This window comes from Thermobia domestica, chromosome 11 (assembly GCF_964235325.1).
Source record: "Thermobia domestica chromosome 11, izTheDome1.hap1.1, whole genome shotgun sequence".
Taxonomy (NCBI): domain Eukaryota; kingdom Metazoa; phylum Arthropoda; class Insecta; order Zygentoma; family Lepismatidae; genus Thermobia; species Thermobia domestica.
In genome coordinates, this window is record NC_137464.1 from 70681569 (window position 1) to 70697516 (window position 15948).

Genomic DNA, 15948 nt, shown 5'->3' on the forward strand with positions numbered 1-15948 from the left:
CTTGTTTTCAGGGTGCGAATTACCGGGGGGATGAGGGAGATTTCTCCCCCTTAATCACATTTTGTTCCCCCCCAATATATCAACCTGCGGCGTAACGAGCATTACAAGATTGGGGGGGGATGAAACTTGAAATTGCCAAGTCTTGATTTAAAAAATGCCAAGTCTTGGTAAAAAAAATACCAAGTGCTTCGAAAATCTTAGTCTCACTTTTACCAACCCTGCGGAAAACTTTACAGCAACCTTATTTTCATATTCGTCCCATTCCGTGCCCCATCTGAGATATGAATACGAACAGCCCCCGGTTTCGAATAAAATTTCACACCTCAACTCAAAATTATTATCATCTCCCACGATGCATAACTGTTAATTTGGCAATTTATGGCTAGTTTAGGTAATCTGCGCCAGTCAATCCTCACGAAAAATGCGCAGAGCTTTTTTTTTCTCTTCTGTCCTCCAGTCTCCTCCCACTTCGATTTCATAATTTCGCACTCTGGTGAAAAGTGTTAAATACCGGCAAGAAAAATACTAATATAAAACCTCCCTTTTAGGCGCCCCTCCAACCGCCCGGGTCACGTGCCTCGCTTGCTACCCATTAGCTACATAAGTAACATACAATGTTTACGTAATGCTTTGGCTTATAAGTACTATAAAGAAAGGAAGAATTTTAATTTTTGTTTTACTTTCCGAAAGAAACAACTACGTACGTGATGTGATTAAAAACAAAGTAGGAAAGGCAACACAATTGTATGAAAATGAAGTGAAACACACACCGATCTATGCTTTCACCCAACAGATGTATTGTCTCCCCCCCCCCAAAAAAAAAATGTGACTTTTGGAATCATGCACTTCGGTTCATAGCGGAAGCGACAGAATGACCTGACTCATCCATTGTAGCTTTCGTCCATCGAACAACATTTCCAGAAACCTACTGTGCCCCCCTGTGCCGTGCTATGGAAAATCAGCACCCGGGGCAAGAGTATACGACAGCGGCCTCGTACATATGAGTGAGGGCGACCGATCATTCGCGAAGCGCCACCATGGTTGGCGCGAAGCGTAAAAAAATTTTCAAAAATAAACCCTGCTTTTCCTTGATTTTGAACACCTTTTATTACTTTTCCTTCCATTTTATATATGCGTACATATATTTTCCTAACGTGAGTAACATTATAGGACCACTTCCTAGAGCAGAAAGAGGATTTAAGTGCATACTAGTAGTAATATTCCAAGTAATTTTTCCATTCTCTCTTTTCCTTTCATTCTCTTTTTTCATTTTTCTACCCAATTTTGCGCCCCCTTTCTTCGGCGCCCGGGGCCATCGTCTCCCGTTATGAAAGGAACTGATAATACCATTCCCAAAACACACTTTTGTTCAGTTCTCCCTACTCGAAAAGCCCTGTAAATAGGAAGTCTTACAGCAAAACAGAACTGAAATAAGCTATTCTTGTCCTCTATATTAATATGATCACCTTTTGTTTCAAAGCGAACGGTTTATTCACACACAAAGCATACACGGTTACACAATACAAAGTATATTCAGTCTGGTATCAAACTCTACTTCCCTTTGACATTTTACTATTAGAAAAAAACTCTTAAATTTGTCAAATTTACATCCCAGATAGCACAGAAAATTTTTTAAAAATGTTTAAAAATTTGCAAAGGCAAACTAAAAAGTTTGCAAAAAACTTGCCTTTTCAAATGGGAAAATTTGCCGAAAGTTCAATGCAAATAACGAAGTTGACGCTGGCTGAGTTTGCAGCAAAGTTGCCTCAGAAAACGAAAACAGTTGCCAATACAAACGAAATGTTTGCGAGTGCACAGCAAGAAAGTTTGCCAGGACTTTGCTGCAAATATTTTGTGCAAATTTTCTTCTCAAAATTTTCGAAAATGAGCTGATAAATTTGGTGAAAATATTAAAAGGTTTGCAGCAACATTGCAGAAAGTATTTTCACGATCGCAAGATCATGTTTGCTGCAAATGTATCAGGTAATGTTTGCTGCAAATTTATAAGGTGATGTTTGTTTCAAATTTAGAAGGTAATGTTTGTAGCAAATTTAGATGGTAATGTTTGTAGCAAATTTAGAAGGTATTGTTTGTTGCAAATTTAGAAGGTATTGTTTGTTGCAAATTTGGTATAAGGCTGAAATATGTATCAAAATTCTGAAACTAGTGATCGAGAGGAAACACAATCTACCATTTCGGTTGCATTCATGGAGTAATCACCTGTGACGTTTAGAAGATATTTTTCATTGTTATTTCCAGGTTCTGCCTAAATGTAATCGGAATGACATATTGTGTTTCGTATGCTTTAATAGTCTTTAAATCCCAAGCAGTTTATATTCTGACTTGTACCTCACTAGTTTCAGAATTTTTCTACATATCTTAACCAAAATTTGCAGCAATTGTCTTGAAACTAGTACAACTATATATATTAAAAAAAAAAAAAAAAAAAAACGAGATGGGCTGATAAGGGTCATTTTTCGCCCATCGAACACCGGAAAAATCAAGAGTCCGATTGAGACAAGTTTGCAATATCTGTATACTGGAAGATATGTTTTGTATGTGAATATAATAGATACGTGAGAAAGAAAATAAGTCATAGAAATTAGTGCCCCAAAAGAGGCAACTTTGCGTCATTTTGACAATGTTTGCTGTCGTTGACATAGGCTTGTGGTAAGAAGGATTCAAAGAACCTAAATAAAGCAGACTCGTAATAATACATCGCTGTGTAAGCTTTGATATGAGGATGGTTCAGTGTGTCTTTCGACCTATGAGAGAACAGAATGTATCTAGCCTCTATAAACAATTTACATTTTTCCGGTGTTCGATGGGCGAAAAATGACCCTTATCAGCCTACATCCTTTTGGAGAGAGCAAATATAGATGATAGTTTGCTACCTTCCAGCTGCACTTTGCTTATTCATAAAATAAGAAGTAACTTATTAACGACTATTTTAACGTCATTTAATTTATATATATGTATACATAAATACTAAAACAGCAATAGAAAACGCTTAAACCTGTGATTTTTCCATAAATAGAAGATTTGCTTTGTTAGAATTAAATATAAACTAATTATTTGCTGAGCCAAGCTATATATTTTCATTAGTGTCTGATGAAGCCAGAGTTAGTTGGCGAAACTGTAACACGTTTTGAATTTTAATGAAAATATAGTTTTGCTCAGCAAATAATTAGTTTATATTTAAGCCTAAACCTGAATTCCTGAAGGTTACATCAACGTTTATTCCATCATTTACTCTTGTAATGGACACGGAAACTTTCGCTGGTTCCTCGCAGGGAGATTTCGACTTAAAGCAAGCCACTGAAACAAATCTAATAAATTTGACCTTTCAACGAATTTGGCCTGTACATTTTAATCCAAAATTTTACAAAGTCGGCTACACAATCGCTCAGCAAAGTAGCAATTGACGACTAATTACCCAATAACAACACATTGTACTCGAAGATAACGCACAAGGGAAAACAAACACTTCCAAATGCATAAACAAACATGGCGACATCCAGATGGCTCCAAGAACAAAGGATTAAGCCTTTTCTAAATTGTCATGTCGAAAAAAAAAAAAAACAGTAAAAATCATGGTAATGGCACAACCGTATTAGAATGTGTGAGGGCAAGCATGTAAAAATAACTATAAGAAGATTAGGATGAAACATTAAAAAATACTATACGGTAAATAAAGGGCATTATACATTTATTGCTTGATTTTGACTTTAGAATGACAATGTACTACAAACTATAACAATACTCAGTCATCATATTACAGAATGCATAAGGAGATTAACAAAAACTGTTATAAAGAAAAAAAGTTGAGAAAAGCAAATTGTTGTGTATATATAATAATACTTAGTACCAGATGCCAATATCTGATGCCTCTTCACAACTTTTTGAGTTTGAAAATTGTGCGAAAATGGAAGAAAATATCAAAATTTCGAACTGTGCAACCTTCAACCTGATTTCGCATCAAGCACAAATAGAACACACCCGGAAGCTTTTTCGCCGGGAACACACCCGGAAACTATCGGAACATGCATCCAGAAACAAACGTGTGTCAATATCTGGCGTATAGACACACTTGATCGAGAAGCGACCCAGTCGTCACTCTCACAAACTGGTTGCATAGCACCTGCACGATACAGGATTCATTTTCAAAATTCTTATTTGCAATCCGTCACTTCAGCTAAATACTATCTTATGTTGGGAAACAAAAACATCCGGTTGTGTTTTATATATGCTCGCCTTGCTTGGTGCAAATTCGGAGGCGATTTGAAGTAGGAAGTTGGAGAGTTATTTGGTGAGGAATATTTTGCTACACGTTAAAATTCTCCACTTCTCACTTTTTATCTGGAACTGAGGTCACAAACTATAAAACACTCCATCGTGGTTTTTAACTATTATTTGCCGGTCTTTATGTTTAGTCGATGCTGTCAAAAATCCAGGTCCGTGGGGTGAGTACAATGTACCTAAAAATCCATTCGTACCATGCAGTTTCTCATATACTCAATTATAAAAATACTTCACACTATACACCCTTTTGCCATACTAATTACTTTATTTCGAAAAATAGTTAAATATTTTTGGGGGTAACTTTTCTTAGCAGTTATAAGCTGCTTGAGTCATACCAACTGGTAGGGTTATAAATCCCTTCTCTGCCGATACCATTGACCAGCTCACAAAATACCATACGACCATTTTGTCAAAATTTAATATAAGTAACTACAAGTTTGCAAAAAAAAAAAAAATATATTTGAATGATGCCTATCTTTCAGTTCATAATATAGCAGACTACCTACAGCACAGATGCTGCAAATCATCTCGTGTATGAACAAACGTTATATTACTGGAAACTATGTACAATGCGTCTTTGTTGATAACTACCCCGATTGTAAACATTAACTCTTGTTTCATATGCATACAAGGTAAACGACTCTCTTTTCATTATGAGTAACTTTCCTTGATTATCACCTAACAAAAACTAAATGTACAAAGCAGATTTATCAACCGTGTGAGGTTTCAACCATATATAAACAAGTCCCTTAAATTGTCCGGATTAGTTCTTATAAATAGTTATAAATATTTCGCAATCACTGTTCTTCCGTTACGCATACAAGGTAAACGACTCTCACTTTATGTGTAACTCTCCTTCAAAATTAGCACCCAACAAAAACTAAATGCACAAAACAGACTTATCACCATGCAGTTTCAAAAATATATGAACAAAGTCTTAAGTTGTTCGGATTACTTTTTACAAATAGTTACAAATATTTCGTAATCACTATTCTTCCGTTGGAAGCTGAGAGTGCCACCTCCAGATGAGGATGCTCTCTCATCCAGAGTAACTCTAATAGTGCTCCTGCTTTCCTCAAATGAAACTCGAGTAGCACTTCCGCTCTCATCCATTGAAACTCGAGTAGTGCTTTCGCTCTCATCCAAGGAAACTGGAGTACTGCTTCTGCCTTCTCTGAAATGAAAATTCAAAGTATTGTGCATTTGTGCTATAACATTCGATTATCAACATGATATAATTAAGGCGAGGGTCAATTTCTCACGTATTGACAAGGAAATATCTGAGGACCACGGATGCTACAGTGCCAAGTGACATTAAAGAAAGAAAAAAAAAAAACTATCCTCTGTTGCAGCAATGATATGGAAACAGAACGTGAAGTGCATAATTCCTTCAACAGGTGGCAGAATAAATCACCTACGTTGTATTGCTTCCGATACTTGGTGCTTATTTGTTTATTAAAAACGGTAACGTTTTGAAAATTTCGCTATTGTTTAATAAACTATTCTTCATGATACATCATCAGAGCAAATTTCGTTTCTCTAGCTCCAGCGCTTCAGCTTGTGCAGCTTTTTCATATTACGTTTTCCCGCTAGTTTGGAAATGAAATCTTTGAGTTTTACGTCCCACGATTATGCCGGTTAGGCTAAAGGAGACTGATGATGAATAATGAATGAAAATGGTGGAATGAAGAAAGTGGGAGGAAACGGAAGAGCCCCGAGGAAACCCACGCACACGGTGTTGGTCCACCACAAAGTTTACTTGGCGGGGACTGGGATCGAACCCGGGACCTCTAGCACCATAGGTGAACGCTCTACCACTGAGCCACCGCGGCCCCCAAGAACTAACTTGGAATTAATTAGTTCTTCTGTACTCTGCAGTATTTTGAAATTGTCCATATGTAATTTTCTATAATGGTTTCACTTGTGCACACGTTTATCTTCTGGTCCTCAAAAGACAATTAGACAAATGTATTAAAAGTATGTAAAGATCAGTACAACGTATTTTTATCAGGAGTCCTTCGTGAGTGAGTCTGCAAACGTACCGCATTTGTGGCCAATTAGTCTCGGTTTCGAGTTCAAATGGAGGGCAATTTGTTTCGGATGTAAGTCGAGAAACGGTTTGGACTCCGCTCTAAGCTTATGTGACCCCTTCCAGCATAACCCGGCAGTTGCAAAATAACACCAAGGTGAAACAAACTTATCTCTGCCCATATGTAATATAAATACACAGAGCAAATTATTAAAAAAAAAAAAGTTTAAACCCCAAAGAAAAAACTTTTTTCAATAAAAACCATGGTTTTTGCCAACCCTCTTACAGACATACAGACAAGCATGTACTAAAATACAGAAAATCAATTAAGATACGTCCTTCAGCGTTGGATATTATAATTAGCCACAGTATTAAAACCCTGCCTCTCCTCCCCATATACTTTTAAGACAATGCGAATTAAGTCACAACCCAGTCTGCGTCTTAATACCAGTAATATTTAGTACATTCATTACCACTAAAAATCAAAGAATTTTGCACCAATCCTAAACGAGTTCTTTTAACTCCCAGCTACTTAAACGGCTTAGTATTCATTGTAATAATATGTTGTTTTGTTCGTAACAGATCACATTTATGTACGTAGCATACGGACACAATGAGCCTACAAGGAACTTATGTAATTTCCTTATATCTCTAAAACGTTCCCTTTCTTGGAACACTTAACTCACTTGCACCCTCCCCTAAATCTCCAACGTATACTTTAGGTTATAAATGTACAGTACTGCTTCTTTTTACAGTGTTTGATGAAGCCAATATGTTCAGTTAGTTGGCGAAACTGTCACATTATTTTAAAATAAACGTTGTTTTATTCAGTTATTTATTTCCTAGTTCAAGATATTTAAGATAGCAAAACTATTATGAACCAGTTAGCTATAATTTCACCAGGAGTCAAGAGAAATCTTTGATCTTTCTAGTGATGATAATGTATAAAATTATCAAGGTTCAAATAAATAAATAAAAATAAAGAAACTGAATATACCTTCTGCAAATACTTTGGAAAAGCAGGAAATACAGATGGAACTGCATTTTCGCGAATTCTCACACAAGAGAGGGACGTTCTATCAATGTCATCTTCTCGGAAATGTACAGAACAAAGTGCACTACCAGCACTAGGAGTCCAGTTTTTCCGTCGAATAGACCTAATCCAGGCTTCACGCAATTCTTTCTTCTTAGGTATCCTTCAATTAAAAAATGTACAAAATTACCATTAAAAATTCAGATTATACAATACGAATATAGAATTGGTTATTGAGCTTATGGAACACACTTTAATAATAATAATAATAATAATAATAATAATAATAATAATGTTCTTATTTCAGGTATTTTTAGCCTATATTTCCATACTCCCAAGGGTACTCTTCATCGGGGGGCATAGGGCTTAACATTTTTTCTCTTATGCAGCTCTTCACGTAGAATTTCTTTTCTTTTCTTCTTTGGTAACAACAATGGTGTGAAAATATCTTTTTTAACTAAACTGATTCTGTATTTTTTTAAATCTATTTCTGTAATTTTCTACGTTGCATGTAAGTTTGGAAGACGTGAAAAAGGAACATTATTCCGGTTAGTTGTAATTGTTATTACAAATACAGAACTTTAGCCATAAAAGGCTGACAATGCAGATTATTACCCGGTCTTGCTATTTGTCCCCCCCCCCCCAAAAAAAAGTAATCTACTGCTACACTATGCGCGGACTTGGATTTGAATAAGTTATTCTATATTCTAATTTTGGAAAGTATAACCATAGCTTTACTTGGGAAACTCTCTTACATATCAAGTTTAACCTATCTATCGATCTTTTCCGCTTCCTCTTTATCATATAATGACAGTGTGCTTTACTGATATCTACTTTCACTGGAAGCTTTCTCATACACATGGACAATGAAACTACATTTAATTCCGACATTCAATCATATCTCAGGTTTGAAACTTATTACACTAATTTTATGCGAAACACAACTTATCAGAACTTTTTAAATTCATGCAATAACAATAATAAAAATTGGAATTAGCGTAGAGCACTGATAAGTTTCTCATTTATGAAGAAGAGTATGTAAAGCATTATATTTTAGAAATTGAAGATAACTCGATTCTTCTCAATTCTCAACTTTGCTGTAGGCTTCTGTTTTAATTTAACTTAACATCACACAACATACAAGTAGTCTTATCCTTGCGTACACACACAAAATAGGACTGTTTTAAGTGTTCGCCGACAGATGGTGTTGTTGCATCTCTACAGATAATGCTGGGCGCAATTATGCAAAAAAATATCTACCTGTTTGGGCTAGGTAGTTACTAGAAGCTAGCATTGGACCTATTCACGTGTGGGAAGCGCAAAGAAGGTCGGTCCGCTCGATATCAAGGGAATGCATGTATTAAAATTAAAATTAAAAAAAAAAAAAAAAATGATGATCAACACCGTATGATGATAATTTATGTTTTAAAAAAAGGTAAATTCTGGACTATATGAATTCGGTATTGTGGCAATATTAGGTACATAGAGCATAATATGGCAGTTTCAAACCCACTATCTTACTAATTCATTTATCTTGTCTAAAACCAACCCTTAACTTACCACATGTATGCTCCAGTAATGGAGGGGAAACGTAAATGGAGAGCAGGAACTGAAAAGCGAGTATTATCTGAACCAAATATGGTGAAATGGGGAGAAAAGTTTGGATGCCATTCCATGTAATGCGGGCATGCAGTTGAAAAATGTACGGAAGAAATATATATTACTTGATTACACAATAAGATCGTACAAGTAATAAAAATATATCGGGGTCTTACCTCTTGCATGTATAGCAAGGCAAAATTCGAAATGAAAAGTGTGGCGTTTACCAGGTAATACTCCATAAGAAAGACATGAAATAAAGTGTTTTTATATAAAACTTTATTTCATGTCTTTCTTATGGAGTATTACCTGGTAAACGCCACTGATGCTAATAAACACTCGCCCCGAGCGAGTTTTTAAAATCGCTATTATTTATTTTAAACGTAAATAAATTATTTTGGTAAATCTTTAGTAATGGGGGGTGGGGAAACTAACGAAGACAAAAAACAACGTGCCTTGTGTGACTCCAAACCACCTTTACTCGCTAACGCTCGCTCGGCAACTGTCTGAATTAAATGTATTTAACCTCACCTATCCGAATGTGAATAGAATATCGGGAAAATTCGGTTAAAATCCTGGCTTCCCTAAAGTTAAACAATAGCCACGATTTCTAATGGAATGTGAGCAAGTAGGTTGGATTTTTTTGTTGGGCTAGTAACATTTTGTTGCCTATTTGCATTCTTGGTACAAAGTGATCATTGAACACACAACTCTCACAAAGCTGTGCCAGTTGCATATGGGTATAGGGCACATGCTTTCATGAAACATAAAACGTTTTTCCACTACCATTTATGTGTATACACACGGTCAGTAACGCGCCTGCTCCCTACACAAAGCCTCACTACGGCTAGTATTCCCCTGCCTGCCTCAGATAGCAATCTTGGTTTTTAATGACCACATAACACAAGTTGGTTTGCGCTTTTAAGTCGATTCTGCTATATATAGTGCTGTTTTATGATATACCTGCACACGCTGTAGTTATACTCAGCTCTCCTGAAGTCAGTCTGAATATTTCATTACAAATCCTTATTTAAACACTCTTTAAGACAGAAACAGTGCATTTCCTACTGAAAGGAGTTTATATTTCACGAATATAATCATCCCGTTGTGTAGCAACCTAGTACAGGTAGTATATTTGTATGTGTTCTGGATTTTTGTCCCACGGACATGTATTTGATAGGAAACTCCGCTCCCAACGCCCCATCTAAAAGTATACTTACATTAGTAGAGTGTTGTTAAGCGCTAGTGGGAAGCATGAGAAAGTAATTAATTTTGTGCAGTAATGTAATACAGATGAATTTACACTAGCATAAAGCACAGAAAGCATGAAAACAAGAATTATTTATGATTAAATGTTAACAGTGAACAATGAAAATGAAAGAGGAGTAGCTAATTATAGGCAACATATGTTAAAATAATAACAAATAAATAGCAATACAACGTTAAAAACTGGTTTAAGGTTAAAAACGTTAAAAAAACTGAAGGTCTAATTCGGGGACGCTACCTGCGGAAGATCAGCTTTCTTACTACTTCTGGCATTATTCGAGCAGACGGTTCTACCAAATTTTGACACATTTCTTACATTTCCAGGTTAGGTTAGAGCTTTGCAACGGCGCAGACGTGTTATATGTTTTCAGGCGAGTATCGATATTTTTTGATTCATTTCCTTCTAGTTAAAGTCTTTTATGAACACTATCATAAAGGGCTCTGCTGTGATAAGTAAAATATACCGGTACTATAACGATAATTTGGGGATACCCTAGCTCAGTCGGTAAGACGGCTGACTTTGACTTAAACGTAAGAGAAACGGGTTCAAACCCGGGTCCAAACTAAAAATCTTGCCGATGCTGGAGCCCCGGACCACCCAAATAGTCGGCTCGCATGGAGCTATGTGTGTCTTTTCGCAGAGTATGCACTAAATGAGAAGGCAAGGTTCTAGATTACTGGTCCCCCTTCCCATTGAGAAGTAATAAAGACAGAAAACAACGTGCCCTGGGGGACTCTAACCAGCGTTTGCCCAAGTGGGCCCAGCCCGATAAAACCCAGTGGGTTTTTTCGGGTTGGACCCACCTGAAAAAACCCACTTTAAAACCCACCTGGGTTTTTGAACTATTTGTTAATATATGATTGGTACAACTAAGGTGATCACATTGTAAGTAATTTTCATCAGATTTTACTTTCCTTGAGCGAATTAGAGGCTTTCACGTTAAGGTCGACAACAACATTCAACATACGATCTTCATAAAGTTCTGAATGCACTGAATGATTTTTTAAAAAAATACCTTAGCTTGAGATAGTTATAGAACAAATTAATGTATGGATTATGCTGAAAGCCTATTTGAAGTACAATAAGCAATTTTGTACTTTAGAAAATATTTTCCGTGAATAGTGTGCTCGTCGACACCAAGGGACGTTATCACTCATACATTTGACAGGTTTAAGGACATAGGTGCCGGTACTAATAGTACATATGTAAATACATTAGTAAAGCTATTAGCAATATTTCTTACCTTGGATGTAAAACACAAGTTTCTTCAACTAAAATTTGGTTTTCTAACAATAACAGTTTAGTTCAGTCATTTGTTGCTACTCTTCAAATAATTATTCTGTAGAATCAACACCAGCAATAGCGTAAAAATTCTTGTCAAATTTAAGAAGCTTAATGCTCGGGGTTCTGAAGACTATGTAACGCTTACTGTTTTAAGTGCTGAGTTCAAATTTCCGTACTAGTGGAAGTTTTGATGTACACGCCGTGAAAGAAGTGCTCGGGAAATTAAACGCAGAAGGATCGGAAATGAATACTTCAACAATAAAACTATTTATTTTACGCTTAAGCCTGCCATACGTCCCGTTTTGGGGCCCGAGTGTCCCGCGTCCCCGTAAATTTAGTCGGGATAGGGTAATTTCCCGTTTTTTTAACTCCGTTCCATTTCTGCTATCAATATCAGCTTATTCGAAAAGTGAAAAACAAACAAACAAACAAACGAAAAAAAAAACTGACATTGGCTGGAAATCCTGTAATTAGTGAATGAACAGTACGCTGTTTCGAGGAAGTTATTACACCACCCTGTTTGACTTAATAGCGAGCGAAATTTAAAATGCTACTTCCTCCATTGCACTTTATGGGAACTCGGATACTCTCTGGTACATTAAAAAAAAAAAAAAAAAAAAAAAGTTTCTACATTTACAAACACAGAGAAGATGACTAACCTTTTCTCCAACAACACATTCGATAAGTTAACAAGAATTATAATCTTTTTCAGAAGCTAGGTCATAGAATTGTGAAATCAGGAGAAAAAGGAGAAAAATCAGCTTTTCATCAGATTAAACTGACGAACGTAATTTTGGCAAATACAGCCATGTAAATAAATATTGCTAAACGCGTGAAGAATATTGTAGGTAGATTGTACCACTGATTTAAATAATTTCCATATTGTTTTCCTGTAAAGCATTTTTATAGCACATCTTAAGTTTTTAGGCATCTTCAGTCCGTACAATTAATTGCGGGGTACGAACAGAGAAAAGCAGCTGCTGCTTAGTGAACTTTCATCTTTTATATTCCGGAACAGGACGTTTGGGCGCCACCATTTGGGCGCGGACGTTTCGGCGCTGTACGTTTGGGCGCGAGGTACATAGTAAAAATCACAATTTACGACATATAAAGTAAGCTAGGCACCGAAAACTAAGCGCGAACCAAGATATATACATTTCCTACACTTTTATCTTTATCTCATCTCATTTATCTGTATATTTTCTATCTCTATCTTATTTATTCATCTAAATTAAATAGTTTAATGCGTTTGTGGCATTTGTTGCCTAACCTCGTCATGGATTGATTTTTCGCTTGTTCACGATGCTTGTACTTCATCTAATTTTTGTATTATATAAGAAAGCTAGGAAATAAAGGAATCAGACGAACTGTTAATTTTCTTAATGTTAATTAAAACATACTGATTTAATTTTTGTATTTTTTAAAGAAGTTAATAATGAAGACAGTGGGAGGAAATATAAGAATCCCGAGAAAACCCACACACAAGGTGTTTGTCCACCACAAAGCTCACTTGGCGCGAGCTGGGATCGAACTAGGGACACCATGCACCAGAGGTGAACCCTCTACAACTGAGCCACCGCAGCCTATTATACTTTTGTTCATAACCAGACTACAGTTAGTTGCATTGTGTTGGAAAGTTGATGGGGAAGGGAAGGGGGGAGTCTGAGGTGTCCCGTATTCTCATGAAAAAAATACGGGATGTTTATTTACGCTGGAAGATGTTAATTTCATACAAGACATTTTGAAACATTTATTTATTTCATATAACATGAAGTGCATTTTTGTTTTAAATTAATAGACCCCTTTTAGTATTCACATTTGCCGAACTTCAGTCAGGCTTGTAGATGAATTGATCTACATGTGTTCGTTTGTCTGCCGAGCTCCTTCATGGTTAAGCGGTTAGTGTATGCGTCTTCGGCGTGGGAGATCCGGGTTTGCTTCCCGGAGGGAGATCTTGTGGTTCGGATTCCATGTTAATCAGGAGGTCCCGTCTCATATAGCCTCGCTGCTGAAAGGGACATTAAACACAAAATCAACTCAACTTGTTTGTCTGCCTCTACCACACACACTACAGGTTACAACTTTCGGCCTTTTAAGTTAAAATTTTCAGAGTACAAGCACAAGACACTAAATTTCCTGTATAGATTTTGGCGGCATACCAACGTAAAATGTCAAAATGGCGGCCATTTTTTCAAAACAGCGAGTATCCGCGCTACGAAGCGCAATTTTCAGTCCTTTAAGTTGAAATTTCGACGGTGGAAGCACGAGATACGCTAAATTTGCTGTATAGATTTTCTCACAAATCGAATGTAAAATTTCAAAATGGCGGCAATTTTTTCGAAACAGCAGTGAGTAGAAAATTGTTGCAAGTTGTGACAATGACAATCTTCAAATATAAATCACATTTCAACACTTTTACCCCAAAGACATTGAAATATTTCGAAAAAACCCGATTAAACCCGAAAAAACCCATATGGGCCCAGGTGGGTTGGGCTTTTTCACAAAAGCCCGGGTTTTTTCAAACTCTGGCTCTAACCCGCCTTCACTCGCTCGGCAATACTGTGAAAATTAAATGTATAAACTTTAGTACAGAAGGAAATCAACCCAGCTACTAACACGGGGGACCAGTAATCTAGAACCTTAATTACTTCAGGAGGACTCTGTAAATAGTGTCGACACATAGCAAAAAACTACAGTGCATAAAATACGAACCACGTGGTGCTAGGTGGCTACTAAAAAGCACGAATGCTACTCAACGAGCCAGGGCAGAAGCGCAACAGTGGAGCCCGATCGTCAGCGAGAAGGGACGTGCACAGGTAGCTGGCGCGTCAGCGACGGGGGTATACGCATAAACAAGGATAGTTGAAGAACACATTTACATTTACAATAATCTCACTATCACTCAAAATTCATTTCAATATGCTGTGCACTGACAGTAATAACTTGTATTCACATTCTCATTCCTCCACGAAACATGTTCCACATCATATTCTACCTACAAATTTCCCATTTTGTAGAACCGTCTGCTCGAGTGAATCCTACTTCTCTCTAAATCGCAGGTTCTTGGCAAGGTTCTAGAACACTAGACCCCCTTTCCATTTAGCCGTAATAAAGACAGAAAACGACGTGCCCTGTGGGGCTCTAACTCGCCTTCACTCGCTAGGCGATATTATGTAAATGAAATATTGAATGACATGTTCTTGTCAATGACATGTTCTTGTCACTTATTGTTAACTTCAGTACTTACTAATTCTCTCTGTATTATTTCATTTATAACACTAACTTTATTACTTGTTTCGAGTTACTGTGATGAATTGTCGAATGTTAAGTCGGAACACATACTTCTACTAAGAACATGTAAATATACATATCCATTCAGATACATAGCTTGTCACAAAACATAAATCAAAAGCACATACAGTAATTTCAGTATGACGATTAGTTTTTCTAATGGAACGAAGTGTAACTTACGTTCTCTTACCACCTAAATAAATATCACTTGCACTAGGACGTGAACTAGCATTCAGTAGCGTACTTCTGAATCTATGAAGAACTCAACCTAATTGAAGCTATAATAACATGTGTAGTATGTCTATTTAAATAATTACTACTAAAATCTTCAAAATATAATAAAAAGAGCAGATAATACTGACATCAAAATATCAATACTGCTAGAAGCGAGTATCTTTTAATTAGGGATTTTCTTACCTGAGAAAGGTTATTCTGGGTAATTTCTCCTCACTCCTATTTGTACAGCCGTATGCTACACATGTAACCATTTTATAATATGAATCTCAAGTAATACTTTAAAAATAAACGACAGACACAGTACATGTCTTCCTATGAAGATAGCGATGTTTTGTGTCAACAAATATGGCGGTAACGAGAGTAGCCAATTAGACGTGCCGATGCTCGGATGTTTTTTTGGCTTCATTCTTTTAATAGGATGAAGATATATAAAGGCAGATCCTCTATTTTACCTTACAAGATCCTTGGCGACGGCAAACTTTCAATGTTATATTTTCAAAAAAGATGCAAGTTAATTGCAGTGGTGAATTTATATTTGCAAATCAGTGAAAATTTGCAGATCATATTGAAAGCTTTTAATAAATATTAAGAAATTTTGCCTTCGCAAACTTTCAGATTGTTTGCTCCACTAAACGAAGCAAAAATTTGCCGCAAGTATTCGTGCTATCTGGGATACTATATAGTAAAAAGTTTATACTAATAAACCTACCATGTTTTCTTTATGGGAATACGGGACACTTTAGATCCCCTTCCCCCCAAACTCTCCAACACAATCCAATAAACTGTACCTCTGGTTATGTATAACAGTATAATAGGCCGCGGTGGTTCAGTGGTATAGCATTCACTTCTGGTGCATGGGGTCCTTGGTTCGATCCCAGCTCACTCCAAGTGAGCTTTGTAGTGGAA

At 36.5% G+C, this 15948-nt stretch overlaps 1 protein-coding gene across 2 annotated transcripts; it reads right to left on the minus strand.

Annotated features, from left to right (window-relative positions):
- Nucleotides 1-2962: 2962 nt before the first annotated feature.
- LOC145664166 (THAP domain-containing protein 6-like) lies at nucleotides 2963-15489 on the minus strand. Of its 2 annotated transcripts, none has more exons than XM_081730574.1 (3): nucleotides 15223-15489; nucleotides 7342-7527; nucleotides 2963-5476 (listed from the first exon to the last, which is right to left on the minus strand). In XM_081730574.1, the coding sequence occupies exons 1-3, from the start codon at nucleotides 15291-15293 to the stop codon at nucleotides 5254-5256; spliced, it is 480 nt and encodes a 159-aa protein (XP_081586700.1). In that variant the 5' UTR covers nucleotides 15294-15489; the 3' UTR covers nucleotides 2963-5253. The 2 variants fall into 2 exon arrangements, with proteins under 2 accessions (XP_081586700.1, XP_081586701.1); XM_081730575.1 differs by having other exon boundaries at nucleotides 5345-5476; nucleotides 7329-7527; nucleotides 15223-15452.
- Between the last annotated feature and the right edge of the window lie 459 nt (nucleotides 15490-15948).